This window comes from Betta splendens, chromosome 19 (genome assembly GCF_900634795.4).
Source record: "Betta splendens chromosome 19, fBetSpl5.4, whole genome shotgun sequence".
Classification (NCBI taxonomy): Eukaryota; Metazoa; Chordata; class Actinopteri; order Anabantiformes; family Osphronemidae; genus Betta; species Betta splendens.
The window spans coordinates 4694368-4709726 of NC_040898.2; the positions used below are offsets into that span (position 1 = coordinate 4694368).

Here is a 15359-nt window from a genome sequence, read left to right on the forward strand (position 1 = left end):
AGACATGTGTGTAGTAATTGTCACTTCCAGTCTTAACTGCTGTTACACACCATCTCCTCTCTACTATAGGGCAAGGTCAAAAATACAGAGTAGCTCAGTGCGTTTTAACGACGGGGGTCCATCCTATGTTTGGCCTCTGTGATGCATTGATTCTGTACATGTGTAACAGTCCACAGTCATGTCAGCTTTTCTTTTTCTTGGAGATGAAGATCTAAGATTTTGGAGTTAGTAAGAAGCCACTGGAGCCAACGGACATGGACGAGATCTGTGAATTTTTATTTTACAAACCATTGGCCTTTCTGTTACACAGAAAATATATCTGGAGATATGGATACATACACGTAAATGTACACAGATTCAACTGCTTTACATACATTGAATTAGGAGAAGGGAGTGAGTCAGTCGTGGTTGCATTTGGTTTGGAGGGACTAAGATAAATAAGCAGAAAGAAATCGCCTGCAATGTGAGGTTGCTGATGAGTAGCCACATTACAAGAGAAAGCGAAGGTCATTCAGAGTGTAACATCAGTTTCCCACCAAGGAAAGGGAGTCTGCTGATCCTTCAGTTTCCCACTTCAATTCTGCTCCTGTTGTAGTAAATTAATGAAAACTCGAAGAGAAGGGGTCTGAAAATGCGTCATATGGAAGTTTACCTTGTGGCGCCAAAAAAGAGGAACAAAGTAATAAAACACTGATGGTTAAGAATGAAACTGGGGAAGAAGTGGAGTCATACAAGTATACAAGTCCCTTTGTAAATGACTAAATGTACTCAGTGATCATTGTACTGTACCTCTTTGTAACACTGACAATATGAACCGTGTTAACAACTAAACTCACAAACTGTACGTTGATCAACTGAATCCCACCGTTTGTGCCTGGTTAAGTTAGTGGAGCTCAAACTTACGGTCACTCCACCTGCTTCCCACCTCATGTACAGGACGTTCCATAACGTCCTTCAGCTGCTCCTGAGAAGCAGCATCTGGATTTTGTGGCATGTGGAATCTCCAGGACGTCCTTTGGGCCATTATACGAGCCGGCGAGCTAACTAGCATTTCACTGTATGAACTAATGACGGAGTGTTTTGTTATGACTCCACAGGATTACTGCATTACATACTGTAACACAGGAAGAGGTTAAATCCCACCAACGCCAGTGACGGTGACCTCGTCCGTCAGCTGGCTGAGCTCCAACGTGTGGGGACTCCACTACTGATCTGTTTATACAGTTGCTCAAACACTAGCAGCTCGTAGCATGTTACATCCCTGGCTGGGTGTGTTCTCCCTTTGCTCTAATCTCTGACTGATTAAACTGGAAACTGATATTACCTTCAAGAACAAGCTATGTAATAAGAAATGAAAGGTTTGAAATATCTGACCACAGATCAGTCAGTATGTTCCATCATCAACACTAGCCTGGCACTTCCAAGCGTTATGCTAATGTAGATGACGAGTCCTCATCCTCCTTCCTCCTTACAATCCTCTCAAACCTTCTCCTTTCCCTGACAATACTCCTCCTCAATGCTGAAGAGCCTTCATCCTGTTGAGAGCGGAACCTGCCTGGAACCATTCGATCTGTGTCTCGTTGAAGCTGTGGTTGAGCTCCAGGGTCTCCTCGGTGCCATCACTGTGCTTCACAACTGCTGTCAGAGCCTAAGGAGCGAGAGAAATTGGTTTTAAATTAGGGACATTTTGAATTAACAGTTGTTGAAGAATTCTGAGTTGCGCTCTTACCTTTCCTGGAGCAAATGTTTTCAGTCCTTTAATGGAAATCTTGTCGTCGGGGCGGATCTTGTCGTAGTCCAATGGATTGCTAAAGGTCAGTGGGAGCAGACCCTGCTTCTTCAGGTTTGTTTCTTTACACACAAGAGAAACTTGTTTGTAAAATCTGAGGCTGACTGGTGTAAAATAAGTAACTGCTGTGGTGGAACATTTTAGGTGCCAAGCAAAATAAACACTGTACAGAATCAACAAGTTATGTTTATATTGAATTTACCATGAATTCTGGCAAAGCTCTTAACAATGATGGCCCTTCCCCCCAGATGCCTGGGTTCCAGCGCTGCGTGCTCTCTGCTGGAGCCCTCACCATAGTTGTCATCTCCGACCACAACCCATGACAAACCCTTGGCCTACACAAGATGCAAAGAATGTGGGAAAGGTACGTTTTGATTCAGAATCTGTGGACCTTAAGTCTCCCGCCTCGAGTTCCCCACCTTGTAGTCACGGGCAACATCAGGGACTCCTCCGTACTCTCCTGTCAGGTGGTTTTTGATCTTGTTGACGGCATCGTTCTCATAGTTGACCGCGCCGATCAGCATGTTGTTGGAGATATTGTCCAGGTGACCGCGGAACTTAAGCCAAGGCCCTGCAGCACTTATGTGGTCTGTTGTGCATTTCCCTTTCACCTGCGTAGGCAAAACACTTCCAGGCTCATTCAGACGTACTGCATGTGTAACGCCTCGGCAGGCTGGTGTCGCGTCTGTGGTCTTACCTTGATGAGGACCTGCATGTCCTCCAGATCATTTCCGCTCCATTTGTCGAAGGGTTCCAGCAGCTGCAGCCGGTTGCTCTGAGGGTTAACGTCTACCTTAAGGCTGGTGCCATCAGCGGGGGGGTGCTGGTACGTGTCCTGGCCTGGGTCAAAGCCCCTGGCAGGGAGTTCATCTCCATTGGGGGGCTCTAGCTTAAACTTTTCACCATTAGGAGCAGTTAGGTAGTCGGTCTCTGGGTTAAAGTTCAATGTGCCAGCGATGGCAAGGGCTGTAACAATCTGAGGAAGAGGAGCAGATGGAAAACACATGACTTTAGATGTAAGCGTGGGATTTTTGGCTTTGTTACACTTAGTGTACAAATGGTAGAGATCTAGTACTGTGAATTAGTTTTACCTCCGGAGAGGTAACAAAGGCATGTGTTGCAGGATTGGCATCGTTCCTGGCAGTGAAGTTTCTGTTAAAGGAGGTGACGATTGTGTTCTTCTCTCCTTTTTTCACATCCCGCCTAAAACAGACACATAATAAACGTATAAAATAAACAAAGCTCCCAATTTAATAAAGCTCAGATTGTTTCACTACTAAGTTATTTGTTTCACCAACCTGTCCCACTGTCCAATGCAAGGTCCACAAGCATTTGCCAGAACAACCCCTCCAACATCACTGAAGACCTTCGACTACAAGAAGATACAAACCCTTCTCAGTTTGTTTCACTGTGCTCAAGAGTTACATAACCAGGACTGAGCCGTGCGGACACTCACATATCCGTCTCTCTCAATGGTGGCGCGAATTTGCTCAGAGCCAGGGGTGATTGTGAACTGAGCTTTGCACTTCAGGCCTTTAGCCAAAGCTTGTTTGGCCAAGGAAGCAGCTCTGCCCATATCCTCATAGCTGGAGTTGGTGCAGCTGCCAATGAGGCCTAAAAAGGTAAACAAATCAAAGTAGCATCAAAGTGCAAGTGATTGATCCAAACTAAAGGAGTAAAGATAAACATTATATTAGAGCCAACCTTTATCCATTCTTACCAACTTTAACATCCAGAGGCCAGCCATTTTTTTCAGCAGTGGCACCAACTTTGGACACTGGATGAGCCAGGTCGGGTGTGAATGGTCCGTTGATATGGGGCTTCAGCTGAGGAGGAAACGAAACAAATAAACATAAATATCTTTATTATAGATGAATTTATGTTGCATTTCAACAGGATTTCACAGCACAATTTGCTTCAAAATAGATGAGTAGTTAATCAAAACATTGTCCTATATAAAGACAAGTAGGACAAACCTCATCCAGATTGAGCTCGATAAGCTGGTCGTACTCGCAGCCTGCATCTGGTACCAACAGATCTGAGTATTCATCAGCCAGGGCAGCAATCTCTGAGAACAGTGTGGAGAATATAATAAGTGACTAATTCTTTACTTATTACTTTAACCTTACTTTCTCCACTGTTGATTGGGAGTTAATCATGAGTTCTGAACATACGTCCACGTCCAGTCTTCTCCAGGTAGGTCCTCATACGGTGGTTATAGGGAAACACAGAGGTTGTGGCGCCAATCTCTGCTCCCATGTTACAAATAGTGGCCATACCTGCAAAACAAAGACTAGTGGGTTGTTCTTTGTTGTTTCTATATACACACACATTGTTTCTATATACACACGCACAAATCTAAAATAAACCCATCTACTGACCAGTGCAAGAAATTGAATCAACTCCTGGTCCATGGTACTCTACAATGGCTCCAGTTCCTCCTTTCACAGTCAGGATACCAGCCACCTTCAAGATCACATCCTTTGGGGATGTCCAACCAGACAGACTGCCTGTCAGCCTCACACCGATCACCTTGGAGTTAAAGACAGAAGAAGCAAACTGCGGTTAGAAAACTCAGATGAAAACAAAAACAACGGTTACTTTCATGGAGGCAGAAAAACAAATGAAGGACTTTATTCTGCTAACCTTGGGACATTTGAGCTCCCATGGGATTCCTGCCATGACATCTACAGCATCAGCCCCGCCAACTCCAATGCAGATGGCACCAAGTCCTCCACCATTAGGTGTGTGGGAATCTGTACCAATTAGCATCACTCCTGGGTATGCATAGTTCTCTAGGATGATCTGTTCGAATGTGAAACTTAAATTAGCATGCTGAAATTTGTTTAAGGGTAAAAAGGGATTCAGCCTTTAATAAATAATACCTGATGGATGATGCCAGAGCCTGGTTTCCAGAAACCAACTCCATATTTAGCTCCAGCACTAGACAAGAAGTTGTAGACCTCTTGGTTGATATCCTGGAAAGAGAACCGTGAAGTTAACTTGGATAAATGTACTGTATGTAGCAATTTTAACAAGAACAGTCAACAATCAATACAAATAGGAAGAGTAAACAGACATGACTCCTCACCTTTGCCCTGGCCAGATCCTGTGCTCCTCCAATCTGTGCCTCAATCAGGTGGTCACAGTGGATGGTGGAGGGCACGGCCACCCTTGGCAAGCCACTGCTAATGAACTGGAGCATTGCCATCTGGGCTGTAGCGTCCTGCATGGCGACGCGGTCAGGACGCAGCCGCAGGTAGGTGCGACCACGATCGATATCCTGGTTATGGGGGTCATCGAGGTGGCCGTAAACAATCTTCTCTGACAAAGTGAGTGGCCGATTGAGTCTGGAGGAAAAAGTACAAAAAAACATTCAAAAAAGGTAATAAGAGTACACGCCATCCATCAGGGAATCAATACAATAAAAGAAATAGAAAAAAGAAAAACTGTGTTATCAGAGGATTGTTTTATCCAAATTACATATTTCTTTCCTCTATTAAAACCTTTCCCATGTTTGTTATTTTACACTTTAGTGAACCTACATGTCACTGTTTCACCCATAATCTCTTTATTATCATTACATTGTTTTATTATAACAAGATGACGCCAGTCACGCTAAAAAAACTGGAAGCCATTGACCCGTACCACGTAACCAGGCAACAACAATTTTAGATGCTTCACTGGGCCAAAGGTCACAATGAAAACGTGTAGTAAGCGCAACAGTTCAAACAGTCACACAGATAAGGGAGAAAATAGTGACACAAATCGGTGTAAACAGTCGTGGGCCACTGACCTTTTTCGCACTACGTCAACGTTGGACTGGAGTTTCTCGTAGTTGACAAAAGATGTGGGTTCAAAGCGGCTCATGGAGATTTTAGCCTTAGCCCTGTAAGCGGCTGATACATGGAGGCGCCGGGCACCGTGGCCCAGGGCCAGCTGAGGACGCAACATCACGACAGTTAGAAACACAAAATCATACTTACAATGCAAAAGAACAGTAAAGGCTCCTCAGTGCCCAGACAGACAGACAGACAGAAGGAAAAAAACAGCTGTTTAAACACCTGCTGACCCCTTAAAGGACATATGGTGCATATACAACCCTGGGTCACTGAATCATATCATATCGGTTCTCTTCAAGTTAAGATCTAAACAGCACTATTGGGACACAGTTCCAATAGTCCAGCGCTAATTGCTCCGTTTGTTCGTGCTTCTCGCCTGCGTGGCTGCTGGGAGCTCTAACCTTGTGGTTCACCTTGCTAATTTAACACCAAACCCCCTTCATAGGTGTAACCTCGTCGTGTCCATTCGTGTGCTGAACATGTCGCTAGTAACTTCATGTAATCGGACGGTTCAAGCGTGTTCCGTTAAACCAGTGTTGACTAGTTGTTTGCCGGTGAATCCGTTCATTGCGGTCCGATGACCAGTGACCGGTCTATAGCACACCTGACCACAGGGATTGCGCCCAGGCTCTGTTTATGCTCCAATCACACTTTATCACTTTTATATCATCTAAATGTTATATAAGATAAGCGCTACCCTTACGACAGCGCATTTAGTCTCTTACCTGAAGCCGAGCGACAGTGAGACAGTAGGTTGCCATTTTGTTCACTGACAAAGATGTGTCGGTCACGTTGTGACGTCACGTTTTTGTATGCCACGGTCAGGCAGGTCCTTCAAGAGCAATAAAATGTATGGTATCTTAAATTTATTTTTTAAATCATTAAATCATTCAAAAAAATGTAATTATCAGTATCGCAACTCCAAATGAATATAGAAAAAGTGACACCCGCTACCCCTTTTTCTGGCAGACGTCTGTTTTGAACTGTTCATGTGTCTTTAGCTTGGAGACGATAGGTGGCAGTATCGTAAGTCCTCGTACAAAGTTTCCAGTTCAGGGTTCAAAGATCAAAGTTCAACTAAAGCAGGAGCGCATTCTATACGTTAGCAAAAATGGCTAAGCATCATCCAGATTTGATCTTCTGCAGAAAACAAGCTGGCGTTGGTATGTTTCATTATGTTTTATTCTATGTGTTGTCTTATACAGTTATTTTTGCTGCGACTTGTGAACAGTATTGCTGCCCGAAGTCATTTTAATTGCTATGCTAACGATTTCAGCGTGGATTTCATTGAAGGTATATTAGCCATGGTGCTAGCCTATAGACGACTAACATTACAAATGTAGGGTTATGTCGTGGATTACTGATTTTATTATTATAGCAAGTGATTGTACTGTAGTGGAAAAAGGAAAACCCTCATTACTTCACCGTATTCAAATAAAATGTATTGAAATCATGGACTAACTACTTGCTAACTGCTTTGTTTTTCTTTCACAGCTATAGGAAGACTGTGCGAAAAATGTAAGTATTACCATTTGCGAGTAATCTGTGCTTTCTTCTACGAAACGTACAATTAAAGTATTTTTCAAGTCTATTTTAAATTAATTTTAATTCACATAATAAAACAACCTCAATTCACAATACAACTTAAATTTGTCACATTTTAACTTTGTCAGCATGTCATTCACAAGTTATCTGTGGAAGTTGCAATTATTTAAGTAAAGAGTGTTTAATGTGATGTATAATATAATTTTATTTATTCAAAATTGAGAAATTCCTTTCAATGGAATGTCTAAAACTACATAATAATTGGTCCATATTTGTGGCTGCTCTACATTAATAAATGCCAAACAGACACATTTGTTGCACAGGTAGACACTGGGGTAGGATGGGATTGAACCTACAAACATCTGTTGGTTAAATGTGTTTTTATTCCTACCTTCTTAATTTCTCTCTTCTGTCTTCTGTCTCCTCCCAGGTGATGGAAAGTGTGTCATCTGTGATTCCTATGTAAGACCTTGCACGCTGGTGCGTATCTGTGATGAGTGCAACTATGGTTCCTATCAGGGACGCTGTGTCATCTGTGGAGGACCAGGAGTGTCAGATGCCTACTACTGTAAAGAGTGCACAATCCAGGAAAAAGATGTAAGTACCATCAGACATTATAGGATATACCCAGGCTACAGGTTTGAACTCCTTATGATCCTAAATACCATCTTGTGTCTCTTTGCAGCGAGATGGATGTCCAAAGATTGTGAACTTGGGCAGCTCTAAAACTGATCTGTTTTATGAAAGGAAGAAGTATGGCTTTAAGAAGAGGTGAAGATGCAACATCCCACTTTTGTTTTACTGATTTTCCAAATTGTCTTTAAAATCACAAGAAGCAATTTTTGACTTGTCAATAAACCTTGTTTTTTTTCAATATCTCTATTTAAATCTGAGAGTGATTTAAAACTATTTTGAAAACCTGCTCACACACTTCACGCATCTTCTAATAAACCAGAAATACCGTTAAAGGGTAAATGTGCCAATTTATCATGCAATCTTTTAAAGCAAAATTATTTACCTCTGAGCCAGATGCTCCTTTAATTGGTATCGCAGATGTTCTCAAACATTATCAGCTTATTTTATTTTTTATTGTGGGCTTTAATGGAAGCAAACCACTAATTTCCAACTGCAAAACTCTAAAGCAGTACTGAAAACTGAACACAATTTAAGACTTTATCAATAAGGCTTTATTCATAGATATTTTATATACAAAAGTCCACACTCAAAATGCCAGAATGATTCTTTACAAAGATGGAAACAGGAAGGTTAAAAAAATCCCTCACAGTTAACACATTGACCTGTTCTAGACATAAGGATGATGTAAACTGTAGTAAAGCAGAAAACACAAAATGAAAACAAGTCAGGAAGCTCACCATTCATGTTGGTCTTCTAATACAAAAATTAAAACCTCAGATTTATTATTATTCTAAATAAATGTTGCAATTCTGACCTAGTATTAATCCATAGGTTTTACACTCAAGCTGTTTCTACTGCAAAGTTTAATAGAAGAACCAGTTTAGTTTAGACATTATTTGAGAAAAGTATTAGTTTTTTAATCTTTACCAAAAGTTACCACAGTATCAAAAAGACAGCATGCCTGTGGATGGAAGCTCAGCAGCAAGGGACAGTTTTCCCTTTGTCACAATTAGACAGTGAAAAGTTACACAACATGTTACAATATGCCCCCTGTAAACTGGCAGACTGTGCACTGCATTGAAATGGCTTTAATAAACATTGAGGACACTTAAGAGATTGTGGGGGACCCTTAACAATCAAAGAGATGCCCCTATACAGTCTGCACTCACTGGGACTCATTGTTTCGTCCAATGACGTGTGAAAAACAAAGTTTCTGTTGGCAGCCCTAATCTCTAAAAACAGAGCAAGATGAATTATAATATTGGATCAAAAGTGTTCACCAACACGGGATGCATTCTCTCAAACGCTTCGGGTAAAGGTTCACATACTGTGGGGGTCTTTAGGGACTTTACAATTACATTACCTAATATCTAACACAGGTCTAAACAAAGCTTGGAACAACACTGGAGCTGTATCTGGGTTTATAGTGCTATGCATACATCCATATCTATAAAATAATACAGAAAGTATCATTTTAGGCGACAAACAAAGAGGAGCGACAGCGAGACATACACTGCTGAATGGTGAAAAACGCACAGTACAGTTCTTTGCTGCTGGTAAGGAGTATGAGCACATCGAGAGAAATGATATCACTGTAATCCCCTGAAAGAGTTTCAAAAGTTGGAAATGTCACAGTCAAAAGCTTTGGTGGGCAAAGAAAAGCCCAGCTCAGAACACAGTCCCAGATACTAATATGTGTGTGTGTGTGTGTGTATCCTAAATAATAACGATTAACCCCAAGTTCAATTGACAGGACAGGACAGAACCAAAGGCAGCCTGCAGAACTTATTTCTGAAATACCATAAGAATACCTTTCATTTTAATCTAAAAAAAACCCAGTTTCTCCAACAAAAATACCACATGACTGCTTCTGACAATAGTTCTATCATATGATAATAGCACATGTCATTAGAGAGGTGCACTGAAGAAGCACTTGAATATCCTCCTACCTGTTTCACTCACACTGATAAGTGTAAGTCGAAAGGAAAGGTGATGGGCCTTAACATGCTACTGCATCTACACTGCAAGATCAGTCTTGCCCTCACACATGCTCTTTGTCCTCTTCGTCATCTGATCTGTTCTCACGTAGCAACCCCAAAGGTTCTGATGTATTTATTCATTTGAAAAACAAAGAAATAAATCAGCTGCTGTCTACTGGTCTTCTGGCTCCGCACTTGAAAGAGAAGAGAACAAAGGTGAATCATGGGAAGGAGGTGGGAGAGAGGTCAACATTACATTATTCCGTTTCTGATGTGTTCGTTGCAGTGATTAAAATTAAATGAGCTGATTTGTAGGTTATTCTGTGTAACTGCAGCTCCCCTCACTTCTGATATTTCCCTTCTCTAAATACTTCTCCTCAACTCAGCCATTACATGTCCTACTAGCCATGATCTTACTTTACATTCCTGTTCTTTATAAATAAAATCCATGTTTACTGTCCAGGGTTCAGATCAGATCACTCACCACCACCACCACCATCAGTGTTAAAGTGTTGTTGTGCTCTCCTCTTTCATGTGAACCTCTGTCCAAAGAGAACAGTGTTGCTGTTCCATCTACAGTATATCTGGTATTTGTCAATGAAGCTAATAATCAGAACTCAACCATATCTACAACCTCATTTTCTAAAACACTAAGTGACATATGGATGTCTATTATTAGTTTTATGTACTGGATTATTCTGGTGCCTCACAGTGTTCCAAATTTGGCTTTATAGCGGCCGACGATGTTCTTGTAGCGGCCACACTCCTTCCTTAACTCGGCCACCTCTGTCCGCAGCGCAGTGTTCTCGCGCTCCAGGAAAGCAGCTCGGACCGTGATCTGGTTTTCCTTCAGCCTACGGGCGTCACGTGAGCGTTTGGCAGCCACATTGTTTTTATTCCTCCTCTGCCAGTACTTTTCATCCTGGGAGAAGTGAAACAGAAATCATCAGCAGGGTTGAGTCAAAAAAACACAACATCGGGTTGTTGCATCTCATTATCGTTGCATTAGGTCAAGTGGCCCAACAGTCAAGCTTTATAGTGCCTGGAAAAAACACTGTGCTCTCCGGTGGGCTGGAGGGGAAGCAGCACTGCAATTTGCAAAACAGCTGAGTCACTGTGAGTTGCCAGCACTAATTTATTGTGACTGGTCCTAATTTCAAACTTCTGTGTAAACTTATCACTGGGAGCTTGTCTGAGAATACATGTAACCACTACATTTCTTCTTTAAGAAAACTTGAAAATGAATTGCATGCTTCATCTCGCATTTCTAGGACATTTGTAGGATGCTTGAGTCCTGCCTCAACATACTGTACATACAAACATACATACACAGTCCCTTAGGATACTGCAGTGTCAACTAATATCAAGATCATTATTGTCCATTACTAGTGTATGCAACCATTCAATAGTACATCAACATGTAATTTTTTCATTTATACTTTAGAGCTTAATGAAGTACAAATGGTTTTTCTCAGTTTTTTTAAGCTGAAGGGCACATCTCTGTTGTAGCTTGTTACTAGGCATACCTTCTGCTCTTCAGGCACAAACACCTTCTTGGCCTTCTTGATCATAGGTTGTGGCTTCAGTTCATCTTCCGTGAACTTGTGTTTACGCGGGTCAAACAGCTCGCCCCCAGGCACACTAGACAGGACCAAGTCTGTGGGATCCGGCTCATAATTGAGGTCAACCTCAATTTCATCAGGGTTGATGGGCTCGGGTGTCACTCGGTCCTTCTCAGTGGTGACCTCTGAGCAAACACAAGAAGAACAGCTGCAAGTCAAACTCAAAGCCAAGTTAGTAAATTGGGAGGTACTACTCGTTAAGTGAAAGGCTACATTGCACATGTAGGGTGGAGCTATGTTCTAGTACACACATATGTAGTACACATGTAGCAAACGCTACTATTACTCTAAAATAGCAGCTATTAATCTTTGCTTTAGTGCTTCATTAAACTAGTGGCTATGAAAAAACACACACATAAGAACCACTAACCCGCAGTTGCATCAGACGTGATATCTGTGTCACTCTTTGTGATGATCACAACTTCTTCCTCACACTTGTCCAACTCCTGAATGGGCAAAAGAGCGACTGGCGCCTTGGAAGGCATTGACTTCGCAGAAGGAGAAGCATTAAGTTCCTCCGCCTTCTCAGTGTCTCCTTCTGTGCTGCTTTTTAGGGCGTCCTCAAGAGGGGATGCAGGGATACCGTTCTCCATGAGAAACTCCTCCAGATCCATGTATTCCAGGTGGAAATTCTCTCCATCGTAAGGAATAGTCTTCTCCCAGATGGCAGGAGTCAGAGCGGCTGAAGGTCCCATGTCGCTGCCTCCCCCACTCACATCACCATTACCTCCCAGACATTGCTTTTCCTTGTCAGTGTCTGAAACACAAGGATGGTTTAAATTACATGCAGTCATGAGGCAGCTTTATATCAACATGCAGGAGGCAGGACAACGGTTTGAAGTGTTGAACGTCAACAAAAAACAGAGGCGTGTCTAGAAAGCTCTGGATGAGGAGGCGAGGCCTGTGTATGTTGTGTTCAACATAAAGCACCAGTGTACACGTTTAGATTGACACGCTGGTGTCACTAAACCCCGAGGCACAAACAGCCGCCACACCACTCACTCGCGCGTGATCATCTGCGTTTTTGGTGGAACTGGCTTTTTTTTTAACCTACTCTCTTCGCTCTCTATGCATTTACCGTCGTCGCAGTCCAGAATGTTCGGCGGAGGCATTTCCATGATTTTCTTTAAGACCACCGGGAGCGTGACGCCACTCGTGCTCCCTGCTCCTGCTGCCAGCGTGATGACAAGCGGCTCCGCCGACATGTTTGTCCCCTGGTGTTTACGTCGACCGCTCAGACGCCTGAAAGAAGCGAACCGCGCCGCCGCTCTGTTAGCACGAAACCGGCTAAGCTAGCGGAGCCTACTTGGCTAAAGCTGCTACAGGCTGCGCTACAAAATGTTTTTAGCTATAAAATCCACGTTTACATGTGCCGATCAACGTATTCCCAAATGCTCCGCTGGTCCAGTGTGAAACAGGGTTGGTGGGTTTGCCGTTCCGACAAAAGTCCAGCCTGCCCGGTGCTGATACGCGGGCTGCGCCGTGTTCTTATGAATATTAAGAGGCGCCTTTATGAGGGGGCGGGGAATCTGGGGATCAGCCAATGGCGATGGTCGGCCAGCTCAACTCTGATTGGTTGACCGAGTTACCTATGTCGCACAAGTAGAAGATTAGCCTTAAACATTTGTATGATTTACTTTATTGTTTTCCAAAATCCACAGCCTACCTGCAGCCACCGCCGCTAAATTGTCTTTTAAAATATGTCATATAGAAGACAGACACCATTGTACAGGCCGTATGAAATAACTTTTCAGTGGAGCTCGATCGGCGTGTCTCCGCCTTCTCATTATACTCTAAAGGAGATCGTTTTACCAAATTTGTTACTTGCAGCTTTTTCAGTACACAACTCATTGCAAAGAAGGTAACCTAGAAGTTGAACCTACATACAGAGGATGTGGTTATTGTTGCTGCGTCAACTCCGCTCGGCTCACATGTAAAAACATGTGCAGTCGCAGCTCTTACATACCGATCGGCTCCGTCCAATGGAGCGGCACTATGTTTATCTGCGTCTCTCACGTGCAGCAAAGGGCGGCGCTGCGGAGCAGGGAAGGGCCAACTTCTGACCTATTTACAGACGCTACATCCCAACAGCAAACGTAAACATCTCTGTCAATCGCAACTGCTGCACGATTGGAAACATGAAAATGGCATATGTGCAATTGATTTTGAACAAAGCATGGTTTTGATCTTGCCTTCCATTTTACATACATGCCTCAGCTGACACAAACTGCTCTCCAATTGTTTTCATTGAAAGTTTTTTTTTTTTTTTGCACATGCGGTGGATTGTTTCCCACAGAATCTGTTTTGACACATTACAACGAGAGATGGAGTTTTGCAACTGATTGCATGTGCTTGGTAAAGACGCCATTGATTTAAAAAAAGTCATGGTGTCAGATAACATCTCTGGTGGTGATACATAACAGTGACAGAGAGCAGATTCTGAAATCCTTCAAAATGGGGCCAACGGTATACTTTTCAATGTAATGACCCTAATCTGATTTATCTGATCGGAGAAGGCCACTTAGTAATTAAATCATAATATAACACATGATTCCTTTTCACTATAGCTAAACTATTACTCAACTGCCCTTCTGAGACAAGTCAAATATTTTCTATCTGAGAAAAGGCAGGATGTAGGTCATGATGAAGCATTTGTTTGACATAAAGCAGTTACTAGTGATAGAGCAGAATTGCGTGACAAAAAAGACTACAATAAATGCTTTCAAAACTGTTGTGTCACTATGCATTTTTAATTATATTTTATTTTGAAATTTAAGGAGTTTCTCACTGTCCAACAGCTCAATAGTCTACACAGTCTAATTTCCTCTGTTATACTAAGTAACAAACCACAGTCCAGCCGCTGGGCACTGTCATCAGGCGATAGAGGTGACGCAACAAATACGCAGTTTTGATTGCAGATATTTCAGCCATTTCAGAAACAGCTCAAACCTATATCAGCAATTTTAATTTCATAAAAACGGGCTCTTAGCTCTCAAATCTGCATGAACCTCAAATCAAAACACCTCATTGATTTTGCACCCACTTACCATATTCATCAAAGTTCGGTAGAGTAAATGGAAGCTCCAGAAGAGCTCTAAAAATCTCCGGGATCTCTGCAGTCATGTTGGGTTCCATAAAAAAGCAGATTAGGCAAATTAGGTCTACGGATCTGCAGGAGTTCACAAGAATTAGCAAAGCAGAGAATTCAAACGGGACCCTGCACGACGAACCGTCCTCAAGAAGTTACTTAACGAGGTCCGCCTCTCCGCTCCCCGCAGCCAATCAGAGGAGCGCGTTGCTCCAGCCTTCGACGGAACGAACAGCGATTGGTCAACGATCGTGTCTGTTACGGCAGTGACTGCCATTCACAAGCTTCAAGTTATTGTGGGTAAGTTAAGAAAGAGTGGACCTTAAATGTACCGAAATGTTATGAAAGAAGTGATAAAGCAGGTGTTACTAATTCAGAGGTTGTTGATATCACTGGTAGTTTGTATTTACTAGTTTGTCCTTGGGAAATACGACTATGAACAATAAATCAACACAGGATTACAGCTGTGCATGCAATGCAAACTTTAGATCAATCGCATAAACAAGTAGAGTTTATAGTAGGTTGTAACACGTTATTATGGCCTTGGGCAAAATAAGCATTTTTAATGATTTTTAATAAATCATTAAAAATAAGATATTCGAGTGCAGTTCAAAGACACGCTGACATATGGGCGCACCTGCGATAAATAAATACAAATTAATAATAGAAGCTTGTAAAGCCATAAGTTCTGCTCAGACAAAGGTGTGGTCAAAACCTGCCTGTGGACACGAAGCACTGAAAGGCTTAGGTTGAAGAGTGGGGTGTTTCCACGTGATGCATGTTTTTGTGAGAGCTCAAAAGACACGTGTGAACAAGCTCATTAACCTCGAGCAGGCTGGTTTGTAATGATTACTGTGC

The 15359-nt window shown here is 42.4% G+C and overlaps 3 protein-coding genes across 6 annotated transcripts; 1 reads left to right on the forward strand and 2 right to left on the reverse strand.

Moving 5' to 3' along the window:
* Positions 1-251: 251 nt before the first annotated feature.
* aco2 (aconitase 2, mitochondrial) lies at positions 252-6493 on the reverse strand. Its single transcript, XM_029134982.2, has 17 exons — positions 6357-6493; positions 5586-5728; positions 4881-5139; positions 4675-4767; positions 4436-4594; positions 4171-4321; positions 3964-4068; positions 3766-3857; positions 3510-3615; positions 3246-3403; positions 3088-3161; positions 2881-2992; positions 2487-2765; positions 2209-2400; positions 1992-2124; positions 1730-1851; positions 252-1648 (listed from the first exon to the last, which is right to left on the reverse strand). The coding sequence occupies exons 1-17, from the start codon at positions 6390-6392 to the stop codon at positions 1514-1516; spliced, it is 2349 nt and encodes a 782-aa protein (XP_028990815.1). The 5' UTR covers positions 6393-6493; the 3' UTR covers positions 252-1513.
* Positions 6494-6659: 166 nt separating this feature from the next.
* On the forward strand, positions 6660-8052 carry phf5a (PHD finger protein 5A). The gene is made up of 4 exons (XM_029135059.3): positions 6660-6794; positions 7126-7149; positions 7607-7773; positions 7862-8052. Exons 1-4 carry the CDS (start codon positions 6743-6745, stop codon positions 7949-7951), a joined length of 333 nt encoding a protein of 110 aa, XP_028990892.1. The 5' UTR covers positions 6660-6742; the 3' UTR covers positions 7952-8052.
* Positions 8053-8340: 288 nt separating this feature from the next.
* On the reverse strand, positions 8341-14660 carry tefa (TEF transcription factor, PAR bZIP family member a). 4 transcript variants are annotated; one of them, XM_029135029.3, is made up of 5 exons: positions 14461-14660; positions 11784-12170; positions 11318-11538; positions 10481-10713; positions 8341-9985 (listed from the first exon to the last, which is right to left on the reverse strand). In XM_029135029.3, the coding sequence occupies exons 1-4, from the start codon at positions 14546-14548 to the stop codon at positions 10498-10500; spliced, it is 912 nt and encodes a 303-aa protein (XP_028990862.1). In that variant the 5' UTR covers positions 14549-14660; the 3' UTR covers positions 8341-9985; positions 10481-10497. The 4 variants fall into 4 exon arrangements, with proteins under 4 accessions (XP_028990862.1, XP_028990861.1, XP_028990860.1 ...); XM_029135028.3 differs by having other exon boundaries at positions 10502-10713; positions 14461-14659; XM_029135027.3 differs by lacking the exon at positions 14461-14660 and adding an exon at positions 12492-12894.
* Positions 14661-15359: the final 699 nt, after the last annotated feature.

Excerpts from the sequence above, each read along its gene's own strand:
- aco2 (XM_029134982.2), bottom strand. The coding sequence starts at position 6,392 with ATGGCAACCTACTGTCTCACTGTCGCTCGGCTTCAG. Across the intron at positions 4,322-4,435 it reads GGGAGCTCAAATGTCCCAAG|GTGATCGGTGTGAGGCTGAC; the intron begins GTTAGCAGAATA and ends TTTAACTCCAAG. Across the intron at positions 3,404-3,509 it reads GCCTCTGGATGTTAAAGTTG|GCCTCATTGGCAGCTGCACC; the intron begins GTAAGAATGGAT and ends TTACCTTTTTAG.
- phf5a (XM_029135059.3), top strand. The coding sequence starts at position 6,743 with ATGGCTAAGCATCATCCAGATTTGATCTTCTGCAGAAAACAAGCTGGC. Across the intron at positions 6,795-7,125 it reads CAGAAAACAAGCTGGCGTTG|CTATAGGAAGACTGTGCGAA; the intron begins GTATGTTTCATT and ends TTTCTTTCACAG. Across the intron at positions 7,774-7,861 it reads GCACAATCCAGGAAAAAGAT|CGAGATGGATGTCCAAAGAT; the intron begins GTAAGTACCATC and ends GTCTCTTTGCAG.
- tefa (XM_029135026.3), bottom strand. The coding sequence starts at position 12,618 with ATGTCGGCGGAGCCGCTTGTCATCACGCTGGCAGCAGGAGCAGGGAGC. Across the intron at positions 11,539-11,783 it reads CACGTCTGATGCAACTGCGG|AGGTCACCACTGAGAAGGAC; the intron begins GTTAGTGGTTCT and ends GTGTTTGCTCAG. Across the intron at positions 10,714-11,317 it reads TTGTGCCTGAAGAGCAGAAG|GATGAAAAGTACTGGCAGAG; the intron begins GTATGCCTAGTA and ends CACTTCTCCCAG.